General features: G+C 52.4%; 1 protein-coding gene across 11 annotated transcripts in view; it reads right to left on the minus strand.

Annotated features, from left to right (window-relative positions):
- Window positions 1-26,291, minus strand: part of CADM1 (cell adhesion molecule 1) — a 124,035-nt gene that overhangs the window by 9,114 nt on the left and 88,630 nt on the right. For 8 of the 11 annotated variants that reach the window (XM_065652200.1, XM_065652205.1, XM_065652202.1 and 5 more), the window contains 6 exons: window positions 24,494-24,631; window positions 23,406-23,561; window positions 16,227-16,326; window positions 14,159-14,331; window positions 10,857-10,928; window positions 2,808-2,840 (listed from right to left, as the gene is read on the minus strand). In XM_065652200.1, coding sequence (XP_065508272.1) covers window positions 2,808-2,840; window positions 10,857-10,928; window positions 14,159-14,331; window positions 16,227-16,326; window positions 23,406-23,561; window positions 24,494-24,631 — 672 coding nt within the window. The remainder of the gene's footprint in view (window positions 1-2,807; window positions 2,841-10,856; window positions 10,929-14,158; window positions 14,332-16,226; window positions 16,327-23,405; window positions 23,562-24,493; window positions 24,632-26,291) is intronic. The other 3 variants (XM_065652210.1, XM_065652207.1, XM_065652208.1) reach the window with 2 other exon arrangements.

Raw genomic sequence — 26,291 nt, forward strand, 5'->3', positions numbered from 1 at the left:
TGATCAGAAGGAATTCAAAGTCTGCTGCCACTTCTGTTAGCGGAATGAAAGCCAAATTTCGCTGGGCCCGTTTCCCTGGGAAATGACAAATCTTGCCGTTTCTATGGGCAGAGCAGCGCCGTGCGCTCCTTCCTACGCTCCCTCCCGCTTGCAAGGAAAAGGCGATTTCTCCTTTGTATGAAGCTGTAAATAAGCAATTAGGGATTCCGTTTTATGCCGCGTATTCCACGGCGCTGCACAGAACTCAGTGCATGCAGGGAGCTTTGTGATGTTTTATTCAATCCCCCCAAGGACTGGATTTGTAAAATACACTTAGGAACGTATTTACTATTAGCTGCACTTTTAAGTGGGGCGTTTTTCAAGACGAAGAAAGGCGGCCGGACAGGCAGAGCCGCTCAATAACGTTACTGCGGAAAGCGCGGGGGCTTTTTGCTCGCGCGCCGTTGGGTTTGTGGGATCTGCGCCCCACGAGCGCTCTGCACCGCTCCGGCTGCGGAGACCGAGCGCTACGGGAAAGAGCAACAAGAGCTTAACACAGCGGTGTTAATGTTCTTGTACAAAACCCTGCTAAGGCTGCAATTAAAAATTCCTATGGGCCTTTAGGGAGGAATTTCCAGCGTGTAAAATAATTTACCTGCTATATTATGGGCAAGGTATTTTCTCGTCACTCTTCCTTCAGGACTGGGACGTTTTCCTGATTTTAACCTTCTCTCCAGGCTTCCTGCTTTGCCAGCTTCAGAGGAGATTTTTTCGCCCTACCTTTGCCCGAGGCCGGGCAGAAACTGTGCCCGTGCAGCTCGGAGCATCCCCAGCGCCGCGTCCTCCCCGCGGAAACCAGCCAGGAGCCCCTTCGGCTCCTTGCTCACCACAGGGCAGGTCGGAATTTGGGAAAAAAGGGGCGAAATTAAGTCACCGCTCCTGCTGCAGGAAAAACCCACCATGTATAAGGTCATGGCTGCTTATACATGTCCTGTGTGCAGGGGAGGAGGGAGAGCCGGGTGTCCCGGGGAATGAAAACGGGGCAGCGGGAGCTGGGGCAGGGGAGCGGCCGAGGGCACGGACACTGGGCTCACCCGCGGGTTCGGCAGCGCGGGGCCGGCGGCCGCGGCTCTCCCGGCTCTCCCGGCTCTGCCGCGCACCGCCAAGGGCACCGCGAGCAGGAGGGAGGGCTGGAGCTCGGGAAACCCGGCTCTGCGCTAAACCCGGCTCAGGGCGGTGCAGCAGAAGCACAAGCCTTCCTGCCGGCCATGACCATGCTGTTATTGGAGTTCTGGCAATGAACAGTGCAGAGAAAGGAGAAAGTGCATCAGAAAATTGACAGTTAAGCTCTCATTTTCCAACAAAAGAGTCAACAATGTTCGTGCTTTAGGTCACTCATGCATCGCTGCCGTTAACTCCATTCCGAAGGAATGGCGGGGGCTTTGCTACCGCTTTTACATGCACACACATGACAGGACTCCTTTCCCCCCCCAGTCCTCTAGGATACACTCCAAAAAATTACATTACTCAAAAATCTTTCCCCGATTCAAGTATTGTGCAGGTTCCACACTAGCCTTACATTTCATTTTATTTGCTATCAATCTCTTTTTTTTTTTTTCTTTTTCTTTTTAATTTTTTTCTTCCCCCAATTCATTTAAAATGGTTTTTGGAGAAAATCCATTTGGCTGTAGTTCATGCCCATGCATTTCTAGTCATTCCCAGACATGCTCACTCCCATTGGACATCGGTCAGAACAAACGGCCAACATACAGAAACACCTGGAACACTCCATCCACACTCCAGCAACACAAGCTTGGAAAGAACCCCGAGTCTCCACAGGAAAAGCAGCCCCGAGGAAACGTGCGGGGACATGAGGACAAACCGCAGGGTTTGAGGCAGGAAAGTCTGTGGTGGCTCGTTTCACAGGGATCGCCCAGCAGAGCCCTCTAAGGACAGGGGACATCAGCACTGCGCTCACTTGGCTGAGCTGTCACTGCCTGGGACGTGGGAAACAGGGGCTGTTCTGCATTACGGATCCCTGTCCATACGAGAAACGGTCCGTTCATCAAAACTAGGAGAAACTAAAATAGCAAACTCAGCTATGGATTACCCTTAATTAAAATCGCCAGAGGCTTGGCTTGCTTAGCCGAAAAGCACGCTTGTGCCAAAAATGGTACACACTCTGCTCCCCGTCTGCAGTGAGTATTCAGGCTCAGTTTTAACACCGTAGGAAGCTCTGGAGGCCGTCAAGCTGTCCGCTAGACTGCCTGGAGCAGCCGAGCAGGGTCACCCCGCCACACCGCTCTGCTGAGAGCAAAGCCTTGCTGTTCATTTCCCAGCTCCGCTTGTGCGGTGCAAGAACGCGCCCTCCCGCTGCCCGCGGGGCAGCACCCCCGCAATGCCCAGCACTGCCGGGCCCGCCGTCCTGCCAGCTCACGAGGGCGGAAAAACGCCTAAGATCCCAAGCACCTCACAAAAAATTAAATTTCAATTCCAATTTTCATAAGCCAGATTTCTTTTTTGCGCACGAAGCGGTGCCCCGGTAATCAGGAGGAGCGGAGAACGACTCGCTTCCTCGCACAGGGAGCCTGTTTCCACGGGCCGGGGGGACCGGGGCTTGCTGGGCACTACAGCGAAGTTCCCAACAGGAGCACCAAGAGCAGACAGACTTTCCAGCCTTAAAACCCATGGTATGTTTCCGAGATCCGTCCACCCGAATCGTGGTTTTCCCATGGAGACTCCATCTCCCTTTTTTGCCTCCCCTTCCCAGGCTTGTCTTGCCACTCAGCAGCGCTGAGAAATAAGAGAAACAGGAACGTGATACCAACCGTGAACTGCCGGTTCTGTCGTCGCCGTTGTGTCTACACACGGGAACAGAGGATTGGAGGAAGGGAAGAAACAGGAGGAACAGCATGCAAAAAAAGGGAAAATGGAAAAAATGGAACAGATAATATATGAGCAAGCTTTCAAAGAACATTGCGTGACAAGCAATAATAAAATGAAAGGCAAAAAGCATTTGAAGTGAGTTGCACTGTTTAGAAGACATGCCTCCAGTTCAAAAGCTATGAGCCTGAGGAAAACAGTAAATTTTTCTCTTTTTGCAGGACCTTGCCAGGACAAATTACTGGTGGTTGCAAAGCCAGGGGAGCAGGAGATGCGGGACAACACCGACACCAACGCTCTTGGTGGTGAGGACCAAAACAGAAGCTCGAGACCAGGACCTAGAGCCAGCCCTTGGGAAACAGCTTTTCCGCATTCAAACATTGCCTGCAGCGAAGCGCTGGGACCCAACACCCGCCTCGGCTCCACCGGGCCCTTCGGGTGCTCTGTGTTCAGTGTCAAAAACTTGGTTCTAGCACTGGCAAATGCCGGTAGATGTTACCAGTCCCTCTACTGCAACAGTGAACTGGGTGACGGCTACTGGGAACTAAAACACGGCGGAGATTGGCCGGCTGTTACTCTGCTGCTGCGTTACGTACCGCGGGAGACACCCGGGGCTGCTGCCTTCCCAACGCAGAGCTGTCTCACCTCTCCACGGCTCTTTGGAACAGGCCATTTTAAAGACCAACGCAAATCCAAAGGCTTTTTCTGACACTGTCCTGTGCTATGTCCTCTTAACCAACAGATCTAAATCACCTTTATCCACGTTATCTGAATTACGGGCTTATTCAGTTGCTGAGAGTTGACTTTTGGCCGCTCTCCGGGGTTCGATGCAGGCAATGTTTCAGCGAATAAAGCTGAGAAGCGCTCCAGTGTGCGTTCTGTTCCTGTGGAGCAGCCCAGAGCTTGTGTTTTGTGGCACCGACAGACAACCCCCATTGGTGTTTCCTTGTGAACGTGCGGACGGAGAACCCGGGGCCGGGGAGTCCCCTGCACGGTCACGGGCAGCGGTGACAAAGGACCCGCTCACGGCAACGTGGCCGAGGACAGCCCAAGGTCTGAATTTCTGGGGCAGCGGTGAAGGCAAGGGTGATACAAGGAGCACACAATACTTACAGATACAAGATCTACATGCTTTAATTATGAAAGCAAAACAAGTAAACCCTGCACAATTTAACAAACTGCACCAAGATTTACATAACAGATTATCGAGCCGTCATTAGCCTGTTTCCACTGCCAACACACACTGTTCTGGTCTCGGCAATCGCGTGTAAGGATGCTCGCAGCCGCCACGCTCCGTGTCCTGCCGGAGCCCTGAGCGGCTGCCAGGGAGCAGAAAGGACACGGAGCGCCGGGCCCGGCTTTGTTCTCGGGGAGCGACCCCCAAACGATGCCTCGTTTGAACCCAGCAAATGGAGAGGGGGAGAATGGCGGTGAAGGTGGGGGGAGAGCGGTTTGTTTAGAAGGGATCGTAAAACTGAGGATTAATTCCTGAGATAGCATCTGGGCACCTACCAATAGTCTCAATTTACTGTCTTCCTGAAATAAAAAAAAGTTACGTCAGCTTTGACACTAAATAGAGAATCTGCTGAAAGCAAACTCGTATTCACGTGCTGGAAGAGATATTAGTTGAGAAAGAGTGCAAACTGGACAGTGCATCTCGCTTCCCCGTCTGGGGACAGAGACCGACAGGTTACAAAAAATAAAGTTCTCAAGCGGTTGTAAGTGTGAACAAATATCCAAGTCAAACAACATGTTGGCTGCAGCTGGAATGACAAAGTTATGATTAGCAAATGGTTTGGATGGTTGCAATAGGGAACACAGAGCGGTTAAAGTTCAGAGGAGTTTGCTGAAGTCCTGCGCAGTCCCCGAGTTGCTTTGAGAAGAAGGACGACACACACGGTGCTTCTTCCCGGGAGAAGAACCTCGCGTTAGGGAGAGCAAAGCCTGACCCGACACAGGCACACGGCCGAGGAGAGAAACGTCACTGCTGCGTCGCTGTGAAATCCACGAGCACGCGGCAAACCGCGCACACGGCAACTGCAAACCTTCCGCCTTCCCAAGGGACATCCCGGCCCTGCCATGCTGCTGCTGGGACAACCCGTAAACATCGGAGACCGGCTAACTTTAAACGTGCTTTCCTGAAATCCGCGCACGTGCCGTGGGCTTCTACTTTGCTTCCAAGAGCCATGTTCATATGCCGCATCCTAGGAAAAAATCACCTCTTCTCCTCAAACAGGGACCAACAGGAAAGTCCTCAATATTCTCCTGACTTAACTAGTGTCGAACGAAGCCAATGAAAGGCTTTGCCGTTCCCAAAAAGCACCGTTCTGGTCCCAAGACACAGGCGTGAAGAGCCATCGTGCAAGCACACGCAGCTGGGGCTCACCATTTAAAATGAGAAGTTGATGCCGAAAAAGGGCTGTTTTACCAGATGTGGCAAAGCAGAGAGGACGCGGAAAGCGCATCGCCAAAGAGGCCCGGCGTGGGGCTTTCCAGCTTCAGGTAAAGGCTTCTCTTCCCGATTCTCATTGCTAGGACAAGAAATGTGCTGGATGGAGACAAGTAAAACAATACAATGGCCTTCCAAAATCTACGTGTACATCAGTTCACTAGAGGACTGGTTTATAATGAAAGAAGATATCCAAGGAAGGACCCGCTGGCCTCGGTAAAGCTGCACGTTTCACTTAATTGCGATTTCTGTTAGCGCTGGTCAGAAGAACAGAGTTTAGCCGGGCCAGCTCTGGAACCAAGACACTGACACACACCGTCTTGCGATGCAGATGGTGTTATCTGCCAGCTAAGACAACTTGGATGACACCCAGGATTTAGGCCCTCCCCACTTCATTAGGCAGCTACACAAGCGTGCACACACACATCTACACACGCATATTTATGGAATTACTGCACGAAGGCGTCTGGGCAACATTCCGTTGAGTTATGAGCTCCACCGCTATACCTCCTCGCTTTGTCAAATGGATTCTATCCAACTTCAAACTGCTCACAGAGTGTGACAGGCTGGGCCTTTAAACTCGGCTGTAATTAGCCCACAGCCTCAAACAGAACGAGCACGATGGAGGAATATTAAAATCCCAGCAGCAAAATTAAATGTGCCAACTTGAATGCCTGAGCTGTAGCGCTGTAGCCTTAAGAGAAGCACATGATACACTGGAGCCTAAAAACACACAGCTATTGCAAAGAGAATTACAGCAGCACGTCATCAAAATAATGACAAAATACACTGAAAAAAAAATTTAAGGAGGTATTCATCAGTAGAGATATCCACTCAATATCTCTGTTTTTAAATTGCTTTCTGAACCGCAAACAAAAGCCAATCTGATCGCTGGCTTGCGGAGCTCTTGTTCTTCCCGATTTTCCAGACCGCTTCCCATGCACTGAGTGGTGTGGGCAGGAATCCCTGCGCGTCACTGTTGGTACGGACGGGATTCCTGCTCTGTGCCAGGCCCTGAGGCCGCTAAACAGCCCCCAAGAATCCCCGTCGTCCCACCGAACAAGCACCCGCTGCACGTCAGCAGGGACACCGCGTCTCACTAACGCTGCGAGGGCAAAGGAGCTCGAGGCGCCCGGCGTGTGAAAGCACAGCAGCCCTGGCCCAAGGAGAGGAGGGATGGAAACGTCCTTTGCACGATGATAAACTATGAGGATCCTCTGTAAAGCGGCTCCAGCTTGCGCTGGAAGCTTTTGTGTACGGGCGCGTTGCAATGCACCCCAGAGACGGTTTGATTTGCCGAGCAGATGTTTCACAAAAATAATCACAATCTGGATGGACGTTGTGTGTGACAAGAACAAAGATATTCTGGAATTAGCGCTGCGGCTCCGGCTGTGCCTCTTCATGTTTTTCCAGGCAGGCCTGCGCGGATCTGGGGTTTATTTCCACCCCGCGCCGGTTTCACGAGGAATCCGGCAGCGGGTGTGCGGGGGCGTTCGCTGCCACCGCCGGCCCTCTCAACATCCACCTCCTCTGGCCAGCAAACCGCGGCTCCTGCGCCGCTTACGCCGTGTCACCACTGCTACGAGCAGACGTGACAGCTCCGTGTCCGCTACCGAGTGGACAGGGTACTAAAAGACTGACTTTTATTTCATTTTATTGTCTGTAACAGGCCTGTCAGCTACTCTCTCTTCCTTTATTCCCTTTAATGCGGTCATATCCTGGATGAAAATGTCAGAAGAGCGCAGTATCATCTTTAAATTAACTTGACATTTTACCAGGGACATGCAGAAGCTTCAGCGGAAAGCAAAAGTTAAATCAGAAATGATTTGGGGGAACAAATTGCTGGGCTGAGCCCCTGCACAGTGGCACCAGGCAAAGCAGCCGACTGCCCGTTTTCAGAAAAGAACAAACTTCTACTGAGGACGAGATCACCATTCTCCTCATTTCGAGGCAGCTTCCTGGCATGCCAACTCATGCTTTGAAAACCTGCCACGCTATTTCTTCTCAAAGACTTCAGATTTTAGTGTGTTATTATTTCTCAGGCACCTGAGTTGAAACAGAAACGTGGTTTTTATGTGCCCAGAGCCGGCACCTCGCTGCTCGCTGCGAAGAGCTCGGCCACGTGTCACCCTGCTCCAGATGCGGCGCAGCTGGCCGCAGCTGTGACCCCCGCCCACGAGGGAACACGGAGGGTCTGCACAGCGCAGCCTCGTGCTCCCAACCCAGCTCATGGGAGCCTCGGGCACCTGCAGCCCTCAGCTAAAACCTCTGCCTGCCGCGTTCCAGCCCCCTGAACCGCTCCCGTGCGCTCCAAGGGATCGGGGGGTTTAAAACGGGGTCTCTGCCAGCTCGCCGTCAATGCCGCTGCGAGACAGACAGCGCGGGCTTTGCAGAATGTGCTGCAAGGCTCAAAACACCGGCGCCGTGCACGTTGCATCCCCAGGCCTCCACCAAAAGTGTTGCCAAGACACCTGCATGATCCATCTGCAGAGAAAGCGTGCTAAATGCAAATCTGCATGTACAAATAACGCTGTAGATCCCGAGGTGCAGAGGTGTATGCGCTAAGCCAGACCAGCAGGCAGCAAAGCGACGCTTGGAAAGGCTGAACCGCTCCCCTCCGCACCGAGCCCCAAGATGAGGGCTTTGCTGTTCTGAAGAACCTCTATCTCCCAGGAAACAACAGCTGTCCAAAACCAGCGTTTCAAGGAACGACTCCAGGGGTAATTCAAATTATGAAGTTTGCTCTGCTGTATCATATTGTACATCTTAATGAACAAAGCCACAAGGACAAATTGAACTGATAAAAAAGGGCTTGCCAGCGATAACAGCTGAAACACCAAAGGATGGCTGGAATATCAATGCAGCTGGAGGATATACGAAAAAGATCAAACTGTCACGCAGGAAATCTTTTCAAGCACCTACACCGAACCAAAGCAGCGGTGACAGAGGAAGAGCTTTAAAGGTCGTGCTGTTTTGGAAACTCCACCGCTGCTCGGCTTTTCCTTCTCGTGGCCAGAAGCAGCAGGTCGGCTCTCCAGCGACCTCCCCAAACCGCTGTACCGGCTCAGCTCTGCGGGCCGAGCCCACAGCGACGCGGGGCCGGAGCGGCCAACGAGAGCCCGCGGCTCGACACGGGCTCGGGTGGGCTGGGGAGGGACCGGGGGCTCGTGCCAGCAGGTACAGAACAGCTCCGTCACCACAACCTGCACCAAGGGTGGCCCCTGGGGGTCAGAGGCAAACCAGGCTGCAGGTCAAACCCCCGATCCTGAGGAGCGGTTTCCAACCTGCGCGGCAGGGGACGCCCCGGCTGCCACCCCAGCACTTCTGTCACACTCAAGAACGTCTCAGCCTTCTGCTGATGATGGGAATTAAGGTATCAATTGTCTCTTGAGGCTTTAAATAGTGTTTCAACACTACCATGCTATGTAATTCTAGAGATTATGTTAATTTGACCTAATTTTTCCAGCTACAAAGTCTCAACTACTGAAGAGCAGAAGTGTCTGGAGCTCCAGGTTGTTGGCTGGAACACAGACGTGGACGTTGCTGCACAACGAGGGAGGCGAAGCCTCAGCTGCTCCGTGTGGGAAAAGCTGAACTTGTGGGCAGAAGATGTGAAGACACGTCAAGAAAGTTCAGCGTCAGATCGGTGTCAGGGAAGAATATAAAAATTTCCCTTATCAGCATTAACTAATCTCCCTCCTACGTATTCCGAGCAGCGACTGCTGGAATCGGTGCACAACGTTACATTTTCATTACATTTCCAGCCTCGTCAGCAGGTCACAGCCGATACAGAAAGGCATCAAGGAGCTGATGCAGACCCACCTGGGCTCTGCCAACATGATGTCAGCAAATTTGGAGTTTTAGATCCTCCGTCATTGAAAAAAAAAAGGTGTGAGAAAAATGAAGGACAGCCACGCGCTCCCGATCTCGAGGCACTTCTGGCTTCAAGAACCACCCGCTGCCCTTTGCATCTGTAACGTCAAAAAGCTGGAAAGAGCCCAGAACCGCCTGGAAAAAGCCGAAAAGCAAACCCCAAACCCGCTGTTTCCGATCGAGAGCCACGATTCGGAGCCTGGGACGGCTGGCGAGGATCGCAGTCCCAGGCGATCCCCGAAACAGCCCAGGTCCCACGAAAAGGACAATCGTTGATGTTTCCAGGCACCGACACAAACATAACAGGGTCACAGTCAAGCATCCAGACAAATTCTTCCTTTTGACCTTCCAAAATTCACTGAAAGCATTAGCAAATTACCATAAACCAAAAGTGTACATGTGTTCACTTACAGCAGGACACACGGGACCGGGTTTCTCTGACAACGGCTCTCAAGGAGACCTTAAGTTTGAAACTACTGCGAAATGAAAGCTGGTGAAGTTAAGAGCAAAAACCACGATTGAAACAAAGTGAGCAAGTGAAAAAGGGGCAGGTGGTGGTGGTGGAGTCTCCAGCATCCCCAGCCGGTGCCCAGAGCTGGTTGGGCTGGGAAGCACCTGCAAAGAGGAGGAAGAGGATGGCGAGGGCCGGACGAGGCGGCGGGAAGGCACCTGGGGAGGAAGATTCCACTGCTGTCCGTGCCAGCGGAGCCCGACCGGTGCGAAAACCTCAGGAGGAGAGAAGCCACAAACAGCCTGAGCAGGACAGGTGGAGTCAGCTGAGCAACGTCAGAAAAGCAAATAAAACGTGAAGGCATTTACACAGGGCATGGGTTACAGCAACGAGAAACATTGTGCTGTGAGCTACTCAACGCTCTGTTCTCACCTTCGCTTTGTCACCTCTACCTCAAAAAAATAAAAAAAAAGGAAAGCAAAAGAAGCAAAAGCAGCAGTTGAAATAAAAGATCAGAAAAATGACAATGCAAATGATTACAAAAAAATGAGCAAGGCCTTCCTTATGAGCTGAGAAAGTGGGGTGTACTGAGGGGGTATGACGGATGCGTGAAAGGGACAGAGGTGTCTCATGATCAGCTGGTTGGTTTGTTCATCTTTTCTCGCAAGACAGGGAAAAACTTAAATGCTAAAGCCAACTCCTCAAAAAGGGTCCTACAGGTCCTGTGACTCCATAAGAACTGAGGGTGGAATTGCCTTCTCTGGGAGAGGGCGGCAGAGGGAGCAAACAGAGACGGACCAGACCTGGGCACGACAAAAAGTGTCTCGAGTCACACGAGGCCAGTTCAGTTACTACAGAGTTACTACACACCCCACGTTCTGCTTCCAGCTGCTCAGAAATGGGGACTGATGGGGCTGAGCCTCAACAACCGCCCAGATTAAATGAGCTCTAAGGCTGTTTCATCTGTCCTTGGAAAGCACCCAGTATCAGCCACCAGCACGGGAACTAATCGCTTTTCCTGCCCTTCAGAAACACCCGCAACGAGGAGCATCCAACACGCCCAGCGGCCGCAGGACTCGCGCTACGGCGGTGGGATCGGAGGAAAACCAGAAAAACCCAAGTGATCCGCTTGTTGCTTTTCCCCAGGCTTCATGCTCGGCTCATATGCACAAAAGACAATAAACATTCATGACATTTCCAATGGTTATGAAGGTACCGTACCTGTGATGGTGGTAGGGATGGTGGTGGTAGTGGTGGTGGTTGTTGTGGGAGGAGGGATAGTTGTGGGGGGATCTGGATAAAATATAAAAAGGAAAATAACAAAAAAAGCAAATTAAGAAAAACCAAGCAGAACACAACAGTGGTCAATTGTGATCAGAGGAACACAACGAGGCAAAGAAGCAGCGCGGCTGTCGGACGCCTGGCAGCCCCGAGCCAGGTGGGGACACCCAGGGAGTTTGGGGACATCCGGGAGGTTTGAGGACACCCAGGCGGTTTGGGGACCCCCATGTGGCTCAGGGACCACGGGCCAGGTCCTGCCCCGGGCTCGGTCACCAGCTCCAGCCATCGCGCCGGAGCTGCCCCGACCCGCTCCAGCTGCAGGATCTGGCCCCCAAGCCCCCCCACTTTGGCTTCTACCATGCTAAAAAAAATTAAAAAAACACACAAATAAAATCCAGCACAAATTAGTCAATGAGAGAGATGGAATGGGAGAGGCATAAGAAAAATAAACTGCACGCTTTCCACAACAACAGGAACAGTTTACACGCACAGAGAGACACGGTGGCTGGTTTTGCACAGACACACTGCGAACCCGGGTGGGAGCTGGTGCGAGGGGCCCGGCCGCGCTCCTGTTCTGAACACCAACAGCACGGACCCCACCTCGCGCGCCGCCCTGAGCTTCGCTATTCACTATGAATCCACGGCAGCGGGATGTTAAAAACTACTTCCAAGTTAGCAATAAGCATGAAGAAATGAGAACATCATTGCTAAATATCAATTTCAAAGTATGAAGAATTTCCCCAAGATGTTTTAATTTTAAAAAAGTCAATATTTTTCTGACAATTTCAGTTGAACGCTCTTGTTTTTGCTCTACTGCATCGCTAATGAGAAACCCGGGTGCGGGGATGTTCCTCTGGTGACCGATAACCACGTCCCACGTGCACTGGACCTGTTGGGACCCAAACGCTGCCGCCCCTCCCGGCCCCTGTGTTACGTACAGGGGCACGTCCCCATCAAAATCATCGGGCAGGACAAGGCAGATATGAGAAGATGTAAAAGGAAAAACATGTATCAATGCCCAGATGATCAAACTGAATGCGCTAAGTAGTCGGGAAGACTTTGAACTGTGGATTCGTTCGGCAATAATAGAGCATGAAACGTTTCATGGGCTTTTGATTTTAGGTTTCCTCTACGGCACGTCAACGTCTCATCCCTAACACATCTGCTGCTCTTTTATCTCCAAGCGAGCTCTCTCAGACTCCCTAATTAATACATCTGAACTTTAATTATATGCTGCACCTTCCTACACTCCATACAGCGTCCCGGAAGTGAAGGGACACGACCCGGCAGTTTGTCTGGCTGGGGACAGGGTTTTCATGGTCAGACCACGAGCAGTTACAGCCCTTCCCCTCCATCCTCTGACCTGCTCACAAACAGCGACAAGCGTGTTTGAAAACCGAACCCGTCTGGGGTGCGTGTCCGTGTGCGGACAGGTGTGTCACACAGCGCTCGGCAGCCGTCACCCTGCAAGCCCTGGCACCCATGGGCAGGTAAGAGCCTTTCACTGCAGACGGTCCCTGTGCTCTGGGCACCCTTGGTACAAGGGGCAGAAGGTTCCTGTGGTGCCAACCTGGGCGAGGGTCTGTCCAGGCGATGGCCACAGCCCAGCTGCTTCGCTTCCTCCACACCAGCGTCTCTGGATTTCTCCCTTTTAAATGCTTAAAAGGCTCTTTACACCATCCAGAGTACCGGGTCCTACTGGAACACTCCTGAACGTGCAGAAACAGGACACGATGGGATGTAAAACCATTTCCTGGCCTGACGGACCGCGCGTGGCTGAAACACCTGCCCGATGCCCGGAGTGCGCAGTTTGCAGCCCCGGGAACCTGCATTCACAAACCCGCTGTCTGGGCGCCTCCTGGGACCCCGTCCTGGGGGACACTGATGGAGCCCTGCTCGGGTTCTCGCCCATATCCAAAATGCCGCCTAATGAACAAGTGCGAGACTTACGGCTCTGACTCCCAGGGCACTAACGCTGCCCAGCACTCACTGGGGCCAAACCAGCACCAAAAACTGCGCGGGGAGCCACAGCACGTCGCCTACAGCTGCTCACGGCTGTGCCTTCCACAGGTTTGATCTCACGGGAGCTACCTGGGTCCTATTTCAACCTCTCTCTTGCTTCTGCGCAACAGCAGCTGTTTCTTTAAGCACTGATGTAAACAACGTATTTGTATTTTGTACCATAAGCACACAAATTACTCCATCATAAATGCATATCTGACTTCATTTTGTAAACTGGAGTCTTTTGGAGTTACAGGCACTAGAAAACCACTCGGATGATGCAGCAGATGAGCTCGATTTCAGCTCTAAACTATAGTTTTGGTTTTATCTTCAATCTTTGGGCAAGTTTCTGAGGCTGGGCTTAAAAAGGCTCATGCGCAAGTGGCACCTGGATAGGAGATGCCAACTACTGATCTGGATCGGAGCAAGTGGAAGAGGATTTGGACTGCGGAGCCTCGAGCAGCTGTTGCATGGAATGGACTTGAGAGCAAAGCGAGTTCCTGCCCCACCCCGGGAACAGGCAACACCCCCGAGCTCAGCCCGGCACAGCGGAACCGCTGCGAACGGGCCGAGTTCCCACCCGCAGCCCTGGGGAACTGCTCGTCCTTAGCCTGGGGATCACTCCTCAGGTGCCTCCTGATCCTTACTGCACGCAGCACCTTGCGACAGGAGCACGAGCCTTACAGCAACGGCAAAATAACGCCGAGGAGCTGAGGAATTAAAGGAGGTGCTTAACAGTGCTTGAAAAAGATGCTGAGACGGGTTTTAGTGTCTGCTCAGCAGCCACAGATAGGCTGAAGACACCTCACTCCTCCTGTTTGTTTACTAGTTTGCAATTATCGGGGGACGTTGGCTGATTCTTTCATAATTTAACTCAATGAAAGACTCTGAACGCCCCCTGGGCCGCCGCTGAGGACACTGGAGAAGGTACCACCAAAAGGAAGGATGGGGCCGGTCCTGGGAGAGCCGTCAGGCAGAGAACGCGGCCGTTCTCCCGGCGGCCCCGCTCCGGCTTTTCCCCGGGCTCCGGCAGCCGGTGAAGGGGCCGCGGCTCCGTGGGACGAGCTCACGGGCCCTGCGCCCCAAACCAGCGTCCCCTGCCCGCCGCGGGGCACCCGTGTGCGCTGCTCCCTGCGAACCTCGCGTCAAACAAAGCGGTAACTTCGGCAAAGCGTTCAGAGCGCGGCATGTTGCAATTACGTGTAAATGAGTCTAGAAGAACGGTGGTTTTTCTCACGTACCGTATACAAACAGCATGTAATCCGCATGTGATTTCCCCACCGCGTTTGAAGCCTCACAGCGGTATGTACCATTATCTGTTTTGTTTAGGTTACTAATGAGAAGGTTTGAACCAGACACTACAACGTGTTGAGGCATCTCATCATCTACTCTTAACCACCTCATGTCCGTAGGCCTACAGAGGAGGGAGAAAAAGAAACAAGCACATTACTATTTTCCTATGGTAAAGATGGCATCTTCAATAGTTCATCCACAGACAGAAAGCCCAAACCAAGAAAAACTGCAAAGAAATAACACATACTTTTTTGCGCTACTCAAGCCCAGATGCTGTCGGGCTTCCTCTATTTAAATTTATTTTAACCCAACAGGAAACTGTATCCACACCTTAAATTTTCTGAAAACACTAATGCAAGCAGGAAGAAAGTTCATTAGTGGTTAATCATTTGCTTATTCAGTAAACCTGAAATCTGTGAGGCTCTGGACTAAAGGTGCATCCGCGGGGTGCTCTGGGTGCAGATCTGGACAGCACGTGGCAAACATGGACGTTTTGGTCAAGGCTGAACTTTCCACAACGCGATGCCGTGGACCTGCTTCCCTTCTGTCACAGGCTGGGGGTTTCTGTGTCTAATCTAACAAAATACCTCTATTCAGACCAAAATAGAAATTTCTGCTCTCTGGTCTTTTGTCTTCCTCTGACCTTCCCACCCTCAATGCGTATGTTGCCAAATTTTGCAGAGTGATGCGTTTGCTTAACTGGAGAAATGTCCCTGTTCATCTTAAACCTCTGTAAAGGATTTTATGAAATCTGTTTGTCTTAAAAACATAGAGGCAAACACAGCCCTTTATTTTACTGCGTATTTTCTTACGCTTTGAGCGACACAGGTGAAGTGACCTACATAAGCGGGCTCCTAGCGTCACCGTAACGGTAAGTGGCATGCTGCTGGGAGATGTGTCTGTCTTATTTAACGTGTCTATGTCTTATTCATCGCCTGGAAGGGAAAAAAGTCAAGCAGCCTATTCATTAAATCCCCAGATGACAGCCAGTGGGGGGAGCGGCAGTTGCCCGCGAGAGGAGGGGTGCGAAGGGGCTCTGGGCAGGGGTCGGTATTGAAGGGACGTGCCAGCCTCCGATGTGCCCAACAGCCCAAACTGGGGAGCGGGAACCCAGAAAACAAGGTGGGAGGGGAGCTGCCTGCACCTGCCTGCAGCAGCGGGGTGGCACGGGGGGGTGGCACGGGGGGTGGCACCGCCAGGGCTCCCAGGGCCACCACCCCGAGTCCCCAGCTCTGGGTACGCTCCGGGGGACGCTGACACAGCGCAGGGATGTTTGCACGAGTCTCATGAACATGACGAAAACAAAAAAGGAGAGTAAATACTCGACAGCCATAAATCCAAGCGGAAGAGAAAGTAGTTTTGAAAAAAATAAAGTCGACAAAACTCAAATAGGAACAATGGAAGTGTGGAAGAAAAGCTGCCCTCCCTCGCCAGGGTTTTCCTGATCCATACATTTCTGCAGCTACGTAAGCAAGCCTCGAGGGCATGGCCAGAACAGGAGAAAGAATCAAACTTGCATGTCATAAAAACCACACAGGGCACCGAAAAGAGAGGAAAATCATCACATGGTCAGTACGAGCAGAGAGACAGAGGGCCTTACCTGAGGGATCCGCTCCGCGGCGGCCAGCGCTCAGCGCCCTGGTGCCTGTCAGAGCTCTGCGGACTGGCAGGTCCGGGGATCCCCTGCAGGGCTCCCCCACAGGGATCACCCCAGGGATCCCCTCGTTTGGCACAGTAATTGCAGACAACGGCCATTCCCTGGGAGGAGGCGCCCGGCCATGGGGCGCCCGCGCCGTCCCGTCTGCACCCGAGGCCGTGCTGCGTGTGACCCGGGGAAACCCCTCCGCACGGGTTACACGGGAGCCAATGCAAATGGAAACACACGTCTTGATTGCACAGCAGGTGCTCGGGTGCAGAGAGCATCTCCGTTTTTCACCCCGTTCCACCGCCCTCGCGGGGAATGGCACCCGCAGCCGCGGAGGCCGCAGCGCGTCCCCTCCCGAAGGTCCCACTTACTGTGGCTTCCCGAAGGCGGCGCAGGTCAGCTCCAGCGGCTCGCCCTCCCGCGTCAGGCCTTGCACCGGGTAGTTCTGAGACACCCGCACCTGGGGCTTATCTGCGGGACAAGAACGTCACAGGTGAGCCCAGGGGCGCGCAGGGACGGCGCTCGGCGTCCGCGCGCGGTAACGTGCTGGGCTCCACCAGAGACGCTGGTGAGAAACACAACGTGTCACAGCCACCGACGCCTTTGCTTAAGCAACAGAAGATTTCACTGCGTCCAAACGGAGCTCCCCTAAATCCTAAAATGAACACAGAGAATTAAAGCGTTTATAGCAGGGAGCCAGCTCAGAAACACTTCAGTAAGACCCTGCAGGAAAAAGAAAAAAGTGAAACCACAAACCTAGAGTCCACAATTAAAAAATTCATTACCTGCTACAACTGAAACACAGGCTGAAAATACAATCTAAGCTGTAGCTAAAATGTTATCAGAGCAAGAAATCAATTCAATGCTACAAATGCCATTAAGCCATATATATTTTTCAGGAATTTACTCAACTGTAAGGAACAAAGGAAAGCAAAAAAATCAGTATGCATAAAGGTTGAAACTGTTTAAATGTTTCTATTACCTTGGAGAGTAACTGCTACCAAAAATATTGGCTTGCTGCATTTTATTAACTGTGTTTAACTCATTAACATGCTTCCTACGGAATAATAGAGATTAGAAAAAAAAGATGCGTGTCAGGATTTAACCAATTTAAACTCTCATAATTTTCAGTAATGGAATAAGCTACACGAGTAAATCCTCTCCTGAGATGACTATACCACAAACATTTTCTAACCTAATCCCCACCGCAGATGCTCCTCGCAGCAGAACTCGGGCGGCTCCACGGGCTGCAGAGGGGACGGGGATGCTTGGGCTGCCACCGCCAGCGTCCCCAAAACACGGCTCACGTTCCAGTGTCCCCAAAACACGGCTCCTGCTCTGCACCCAATGGAGATGGGGAAGCAACCGGTCCGTGCCGGGCGTGAGCTGGGGAAAAAGGGCTCTTGGTGGGGGGACCGCCGAGGCGTCCGGCCCTGGATGATCCAGCAGCCCCGGAGAAGCGCAGGGGAGCCCAGCGCAGGGCGCAAACCCTGCGGAGCTGGTCTGTGACGCGGGGCCGCGCCAGGAGCTCGCGCAGGCTGCACAAACACGGGCAGGCGGGTTGAACTAGTGTTGTGCAGCAAGTAAAACACAAGCAGCATCTTAAATGCTGTGCTCAGGCTCCCCGCTCTCATTCACAATTCCCACCCCCCTGGCCATCTGCTCGCGATTTATTATTTGCTTTGCGGCAGCACCCCCGAGCCCGTGCCAGGAACACGGATGCCATTATGCCCGTGCTGTAGGCAGAGCAGAAAACCTTTTTAGTCCCATTTCCGTGGGAACACAAAGCCACGGCGCCCTGTGCCGAGAAGGCTCTGCTAGCGTCTCTGCAGCCTCTCGTGGCAAAGCTGGGACGGCTCGCAAGGCCTGGACCAGCGCTTTGCCACCTATGAACCGCTTTGCTAAAACAAAGCAGGTTCCAGCGGCGACACCTGCGCTGCGCACCCTGGGGCAGGGACTGTCCCCGGCAAGCCAGGGCGCCGGGCAAGCGGCAGCCGAGCTCGTACCAGCAAGTGCGTTCCGACGGCCCAGGATCCTCGACTGGGAACTTCGTAACATCGCACCGCTGGATGACTGCACAAAAACACACACTTGCATCTATGCATCTAAGCCACTACATACTGCACTGGCAGCCAATTAGATCTAACAACCCAAAGCTATTTCCTAGTACGCCTATTCCTAGCAGCTTAAAAAAAACAGCCCAGTAATTTAATAAGGCACCTTTATTAAGCTAAATTCATTCAAAAGCTAAGAGTGATATACAAGGTTAAATACCAGCAGTCTAAAGGTTACGCTGCAGCAGCAACCAATTTGAAAAACTTATTACAAGCCCATTCTGCGGTTGATGAGATTTCTGTCACAAGCAGCTACTGCGTGTCTGCTGGCACGGGAGCCGCAGCCGTCCCCATCCCGCCCCTGTCCCCGTCCCTTCCCGGGGCCAGCTCGACGCTCACGGTGCACACAGCCCGGCCCAAACCGGCTCCTGTTCTGTGCATGTCCCAGTTCTCCCCATTAGCTTAGCTCCCAGCCCAGTTTCCGTGCCATCGGCAGCTACTATTAACGGTGACTTTGTACGAACTTGGGTGATTCATGGGAGCGCTGAGCAGCGTCAGGCCAAGCACCCGGCCAGCGCACTTACTCTAAAAATACCATCGCTTGCCGATTAGTCCCTAATGACCATCCTTTCAGATCTGCCAGTTAGTGATTTCTTAATCCATTTAAATGCGCGCTCCATCGATACTGCTTAGATGTCATTAATCAGCTGAGACACCGCGTTACGCTGAGGCCGGAGCCTTGCGGAGCCCTAAGCCCATTATTTCCGCCCATCTCCTCTCATCAGGAGCTCTGCGGTCATATCCAGTAATTTCACCGTGCACAAGAGCTACGACGAGCTGCTGTACAAAACCTGCACAGCTCGTGCTGTCCGTGTTCTCTGGGGCCACGCCAACCGTGCCGGATTCATCACACCAGCAGCTCCCGGGCCCCCAGCAACCTCTGCACGAGGGAGCGGCTCCTACAATGCAGCAACCTGTCCACTCTGAGCACAAAACCTGCACCGCAACAGCCGTTAATAACAGCAAAACCACCCCGGGAAACTCTTCTAGAGCCCAGGTGACTCCTGACCCTCAGCCACCCACCGACGGCACCAAACCCGCCAAGCCCTCCCGGCCACTGCGCTCCCAGCTGAGGTCGGAACACAACCAAAAGCCTTTTTCCTGCGTTTTGGGGGGAAAACACACAAAAGCAGGGATGGGGAAGATAAGCAATGTACAGGTAGTGTCCAGGACACCCAGGCTCTGCTCGGGGTTCGGCTGCTGACACCCACTCAACGGAGCGGACGTGCAGCCAGCAGGGCAACCCGGGGCATTTCCAGCACAGGACTTCCCTCTGCTCCACATTTCAGCTCGAGATGCACGCAAAGCAAATGGCACACGGCCACAGACGGCCAGTTTGCTCCCGGCAGAGGCGAGCAGACGAGGACGCGCTCCCGCAGCGTGCTGGGGACAGGGACACCGCGGCTCAGCGTCCTTTGCAACGCTGGACTGTGCCAAGGGAGAGAACAACAAAGCGGTTCCTTTCCATGATTCAGCGGAAAATTCTGCTGCCTGCACTGTGAAATGAGGTGCCGAATCCACGTTCTAAATCCATTTTGTGATTACCGTATGAATTCCTGATGCGCGGCTCTTGGCACAAGCGCTGGCAGATGGCATCCCCGGGAGGAGGCTCCCGCGGAGCAGGCGCGTTCCTGCCCGCTGCAGGTGATTCCAGCTTCAGAATCGCCCAGGTCACATTTACTCACCTCTCCCCCGACTGTTTTACCCAGATCCTCTGTCTGCTTTGTGCTGTGCCCCAAACTAACTTGGTGCTGCCCAGCGCGGGGAGAGGCAGAGTCCGGCCCCACGTGTGTGCTCCTCGCTCCCTACAACCTTCCTCCCAGAAAACCTCTTTAATGAGCTTGCAAATGAGCACCCAACTGGGAAATATCACAAACAAGAGTGGCTAATGCCCCAGAAAATCAAATAACTGAACACTTGGCTGGTTGTGGTGCTTTTCATATTTATTAAAAGAAAAAAAAAAAAGTAGCTTTAAATTAAAAGTTTCTGAAGGGGTCACCACCTCACTGAACAAAACAACTCATTTATTCGTTTTATAGAAATCTCCAGATGATAAATTACATTGATGTTAATCACTTCACTGCATACTACGCAATTAATATTTGTACTCGATAGAAATACGAGGATTATCGGAGATGGGACAGCATGCATATATGGCCAATTTTAACATAATTGGGCACAAAGAATTCTCCCATCGTATTAACAACAGGAGAGGCTGAAATAGATTCCATCGGTGCATATTTTAGAAGTACACATGTAGATATTATAAAAACGAATGTGCAATTAATTATAACTTCAGAAAAGCCAAAAAAAAAACCCACCCAGAGAAAATGCCAGATCAGGACTCTGACACTTTCACTTCCCGCATCACGTAATGAGACAAGGAAAAGTGCCACAAAAGCCGAACTTAAATGTCTCCGAGAATGTCTGGTTCCACTCAGCTCCTTAATGATATTTTAATGCATTTTGTTGCTTCATTTCCTTTCTAAAATTACACTCCAGGCACTGGCCCTTCATCCCTCGTTGATGGGGCTGAATTGCAGAAAGCAAGCGGCTGCAGGCAGAACGGGGACGTTTTAACGCCATCCCGGGCGGTGTTTCATTTCGGTAACGCCCCCCCGCCCACAGTCACCCCACGGTCACCCCGCACTCGCCCAGGGCCCGGCTGCGGCACGGTGCACGTGCAACTAACAGCTTACTCCACCAGTAGCGCGACGGCGCAGCCGGCAGGGACGGGTCTGGCTGCTTTGCTGAGCGCAGCACCAGCCTCTCCCGCACACGCGCCGTGCGCTTGCTATTTACAGCTCAGCTCGGGGCGCGGCGGAACGAGGGCTCGGCCTGTTCCACCGCAGCTTCTTGGATCACGCACCACGTCTGCTGTTCTGCCCTGGCCATAAAGGATTTTTAAGACGGAGTGAAGTAGGTCACTTTGCAGACTTTAATTTCTGCACCTTTCTTTCTGTGGCAGAGGAGAACGCCTCAGTAAAATAAATACGAATTTTCAGCAACACCTCTAAGTAAGCTGAAGCACAAATGCTCCAGACTGCCAATGACATTTGAGGTCCTCGTTCACCTGAAGCCGTTGACACGCCCAGCTTTAAGAAAATCACCTTAAAGAGAGGCAAGGCCCACGTTTGGAAGGGAGGACGCGCCACCCCTCTGTGCCCCTGCTCTGCTGCGGAAAGCTCCAGAAGCCACGGCCGAGGCAGCGGCCGGGACCAGCAGCGCAGGTTGTGCGTGGGAAGCGCTGCAGCGTGGGAGAGCAGCCTTGGAAAGCCCGGCTTTGTCGCGAGACCACCGGCCTCCAGGGGCGCAAACCGCCCGCTCGGGCCTGCGCCCTTCCCAGGCTGCCGTGAGGAGGAACGGCTCAGCCCTCCCTTCCCTGCTTTGTGAACCACACAGGTGTTTTGTTTGTTTACTTCTTGAAAAAAACCAACCACAACTTTTGAGTTGCATCTTAGAAAAATCTCTTCCTACTCTGCAGCTTGGTCAGACAAAAAATACCTCATTATGTGAGAAGGCTCCATCCATCACCCTCCTGTCCTTCCCCAACGCGTTTCATCCTCAAGCTGGATACGTTAAACGCAGAAAAATACACGCTCTGCCGAGAAAAACATTTGCCTGTGCCCTGCTGATGTTTGAAGAGGCAGATGCGCTCGGTGGGAACGGGCAGGATTTTTGGGGAGAGAAGGCAAGAGGAGCGACGTGAGGAAACATGGGAGCTGTGGGGCCGCAGCTTTGCCAGTCTGCTCTGCAACGGCCGCTTCTCCCCCGCGCTGAGGATCAGCAGCAGGTACCAAATGCCGCCGTCTGGCCCCGCTCCAGCCCGCGGAGCCCTGCCGCCGCTAATTGCCGGGAGCCGTGCGGCTGTGACGCACGGCGCGTTCTGCTGCCGCCGCTCTGCTCCCGGCCATCTGCTCCCCCCGCCCGCCAGCCCCGGGCCGGCGCGGTCGCCTCCCCGCGCAGAAACGTCATGACTTCTCACGAGCTCGGAGTTTAGTTCAGGCCTGAGCCCAAGAGCAAACCGAAACCCCTTCTCCTGCTCATCCCTTCCGAGGAGGCTCTGCGCCTGCTGCACGCCAACCAACAGCTCCAGGACACACCAAGGGACGCTAAAACCAGCGCTAAGGGCGGAAACGCGTGCCACAGCTAACCAGGATAACCCACAGCTAACCAGGATAACCACGGCTAACCAGGATAACCGCGGCCAAACCCTGCGGTCTGCCCGCGCTTTGCCTCTCCGCACGGGGAGCCTGCACAGGCTGCAAACCAAAGTCGGCAAGAAGGGGCTGATTTGAGGAAGAATGGAAAAAAAGGTCATTAATTTTTTTGCAGAAACAGTGGCTGTCTCGTACCCCATTAAACAAGCAGGATGTCAGGAGTTTCTGAGAGGAAGCCTAAAGGTTCACAGACGCGCTTCCAACCAAGGGGAAGAAACCCGGCCAGATTTCAACACCTCTACGGAACAGGGGAGATGGGATTTTCCTCCCTCCCGCATTAAGTATTTGATCAAGTCTCACCAAGGTGCTAATGTATTATTAAAGCTAATGAAGCCCTACAAGAAATGTTAATGGACATTAAGTTTGCATAAATGAATTACACATTAGCACAGTTGCAAGAAATCCAGTATCTGCCAATTTAGGTAGTATCTGATCAGTGCTGTTTTCCTCATTACAGGAACATTATTTCCTGCTAGTTTCCTGCTAGATAGGAGAATTGTAACCAAGATGCTCATAATGAAACTACATAATGAAGCAGATGAAATAAATTAATACAGGCCCAGGTGGGCACCTTGGGACAACAGGTGTTTTCAGGTACCTGCTCCCAAACCCTGTGAACCTCACACACAGGAGAGCAGTCCCTAAGTGAAGCGAAATGCATTACTAACACTGAACATGTTGGGAGCATTACAGAAAATACACTGGCCCTAATCAGGGGTGTTACTACAGACTCCATGTAACTCATGTTCCTCTGATTTAGGAAACCAGCTGGTGCGGTATGTTCACAACGCACAATATTGAGTTTCCTTTGTATGGCACCAAGGTTCTGCCAGTAAACTCGCAGCAGTGGCCAGTGGTTTTGACGTAGTAGCAGAGAAGCACTTTTCAAGGGATATGTAGGTTGCTAAAAGAAAAATACTGAGATTTAATCTGTTCTGACAATTATAAAGCCCAGCCAGGAACCTTTGGTGGTACAAATTCCATGTACAGAAAGTGATTCCTTAAGAGAAGAAAAGTATGTATCTACGGTTTCGCGGAAGGGCTGGGAAAAGCCACGGTTCAACCCATGAAGTGGTACCCAGCGTTTGGATTTCAATTTTTAAACAGCAGGATATAAACCCCAGCTATGCTGTAATTTCGTCGCATCGTGAATAGTTGCCGAACTCTGAAGCGGACAATTTTACACGGTAAGAGCATTAAAAGTGCTGCTACTCACACATGACTTCCAGGTAGCGCTGTGTCTGCAAGTCCTTGACGGCGGGGTGATCCACCAGGCAGATGACGGGGACGCCGTCGTCCTCGCGGCCCACCTTGAGCAGCAGCTGGCTGGTCACCGTGTACATGTCAGACCACTGCTCCACCTCCGACTTGCCTGCAGGAGGGCGAGAGCACAGCTGGGCACGGCAACCCCGCGCCGGCACCTTGGCGCCGATTAAACAACACTTAACAATCCCCTGGCAGCCTCCCCAAATCCCCAAACCCCTCGATCGATGGAGCTACAAATCCCCTTCCGCTCCTGAATCAACAATAGGCTGGCAAAGTGATTAAACAGATTAGCTGCATTAAAGGCAGCATCGATAGGCTGAGGCGTTTCGGCAGCGCTCCGTTGGAAGGAGGGGACGGCCGCGGTGGCCGGAGTGAAGCGCGACTCGGGACGTGCTGCCTGAAGGATCCACAGCGCCTGGCATGGAAATGAGCTTCGGTAACAAGTCTGGACCGCCACGGAGAGCCCGGCAGTGTCTCGGCCCCGCGAGAGGACAAAGGTGTTGTCAACCCAGCTCACAGCTCCATGGACTTAAACCAACGGCACGTCGCAGGCAATCAGAGCCAGTGAGCAGAACGTGCAAACACCGGGAGCGACCGGGCTTGGGGAGCCGAGAAACCCATCGCAAATGAATATTCAGCTGAACGGAGACAACGCTCTCAAAACAAGAGAGCTGGACGTGAAGGTGAATTGCAAATCTTTGCAGCCCCGAGCTAGATGATCCCACCCGTAGCTAAAAGCGGGCAGAGAGCGACACAAAGCAGCGCAGAAATGCAGCCCAGGCACAGCGCTGGGGCTGCGCAAGGTGACTGCAGGGACAGGGGACAAACCGCAGCCCAGCCCTTCTGCGTTAGAGCCATCCAGCCACGCATCCCTCTGCTCCCAAGCTGGCGTCTAAAGCAGCTCGCTCTACTTGTCTTGGGTAATTTCTTTCTTTTTTTTTTTTTCCTCCCCTTAAACTGGCAACAGAGAACAAACCCCCAGCATTCCACAAACCATGTCAGCTCTCCGAACAAAGCCGGTGACAGCGGATCACGTACCAGTGAGCTCCTTGTTGCCTTTGAACCATCTGATGGTGGTGGCTGGTCTGCTGGCCATGGCGGTGCAGTTCAGCTCGATCTCTTCTCCTTCAACAGCGATTTCTTTCTGGATGTCAATGACCAAGTTGCGTGGCGGGACTACAAAGAACAAAACAACATGACATGTACTTGATGAAAAAAACATTTTTTCACCACTAATACAAGACAAAACCTTCAGGAAAACCCACAAAATCTACTAGATGAGACCAGCCCCCAGCATTTATTTGATCTTTCAATCGATGAAACCCTTTGATGGGCGGTTTCACAGTAATCAGAGTAAGCACTTCCATTCTCCACCTAATAATCATCGTAGCTTCGCAAATTATTACTTATCAAACGTGTAACTTTCTGTTCTCTCGCAGGCAGGCACCATTCCAGGGAAGAGCCCTCTGCGCTGTGCCTGTGCTGCTATTTAAAACTCCAGCTCAACCCCGTGCACATTTCTCGACTCCTCCTGACACGGAGATGAGACACACAAGCTGACGTTTGGGATCAACACCGCGTCCCCCACCAAAGCACCGGGAACCAGGGACAAAACCGCCCCGGACAGAGGACAGAGCTCTGCAGCAGCAACACCTCCGTCTGCTGCTCTCCCAGACACCAGCTCCTCCTCAAACATGAAGCTGGCAGGCTGTACTCAATGAAGAAGAATCCAGCAATATCCAGAAGCAGGCGAGAGCTTCAGGGGGGTGACCCCGAGATGTGACAACTGGCCTTAAACACCGCGACACGGGGGGAAGGAACCTCTGCCCACAGAAGTCCCAGGGGCTGGTGAGGCAAAGACCAGCAACAGTGATCGTCAGGAGTTTGTGCAGTTTCAGAACAAACCCAGAACTTCCAGAGGAAACTCAACTTTGCTCTGATCAGTATGATTAAGCAACTGCATAGTTCAAATGTGACTAACAGGTTTTTGAGCTAATGATGAACAAATACGTATAAATACCATCCAGATGATCAAATGGACTAATTAGTCACTTGTGGCTCTTCTCTAACAAGAACAGAACGGGCTACATATTTGAGATTTTCACATGTTCCAATTAAGCATGAATAAATCTACATATCGTGCCACGGCAGACATGAAAGCACACGGGAGAGGGGGAAGCGCCACACTGGGAACGCTCCCTGCCCGGCCCTTTTTCCTCCTAATTAGGGAGTCAAGACCAGGGAAGACGAGTGATCCTTGGCCTGTTTTGTCTCCCCGTTGAAAGACACAGCGCTGGCTTATAGGTGAATAAACTAAGTACTATTATCTCCAACACCTTAGCATGGTAAGCATCGTCGCCGTGCCGGGATGCTCACCAGCGAAGCTCGCAGTAATATTTGACCCTATGGAATATCACAGATGGCCAAAGATGCTGTCATTCCTCATCAAAATGGCATCTCACAAATCCCCAGGTTTTGGAAGAAAAGATTCGGTCTGTGATCAGAGTGGTCTGATTACCGAAAACACTCCATTCACAAACTGAGCAGCTCCACCACGCTACGAAGCACTCACATTAATTTATTTTCCCTCTGCGTATTAGATAATTATTGAAAGACATTTTCTACAGCTTTTCCTTTCTGGCTGACTTCTTTCTCGCGTCACCGCGCGAGACGCAACCCCCACAACTTCCTTCTCCCCCAGAATTGTGCCGTCTGTCACCCTAAAACAAACTGAGGGGCACGGGGAGGCTGCTCTGGCCCCGCTGAGCTCTGCCGAGCCTTGGGCTGCACCGACGCTGCTGTGGGAGGGAGCAGCTGGAAAAGCCCAACGATTCAC

The sequence above is a fragment of the Caloenas nicobarica genome, chromosome 26 (assembly GCF_036013445.1).
Source record: "Caloenas nicobarica isolate bCalNic1 chromosome 26, bCalNic1.hap1, whole genome shotgun sequence".
Classification (NCBI taxonomy): domain Eukaryota; kingdom Metazoa; phylum Chordata; class Aves; order Columbiformes; family Columbidae; genus Caloenas; species Caloenas nicobarica.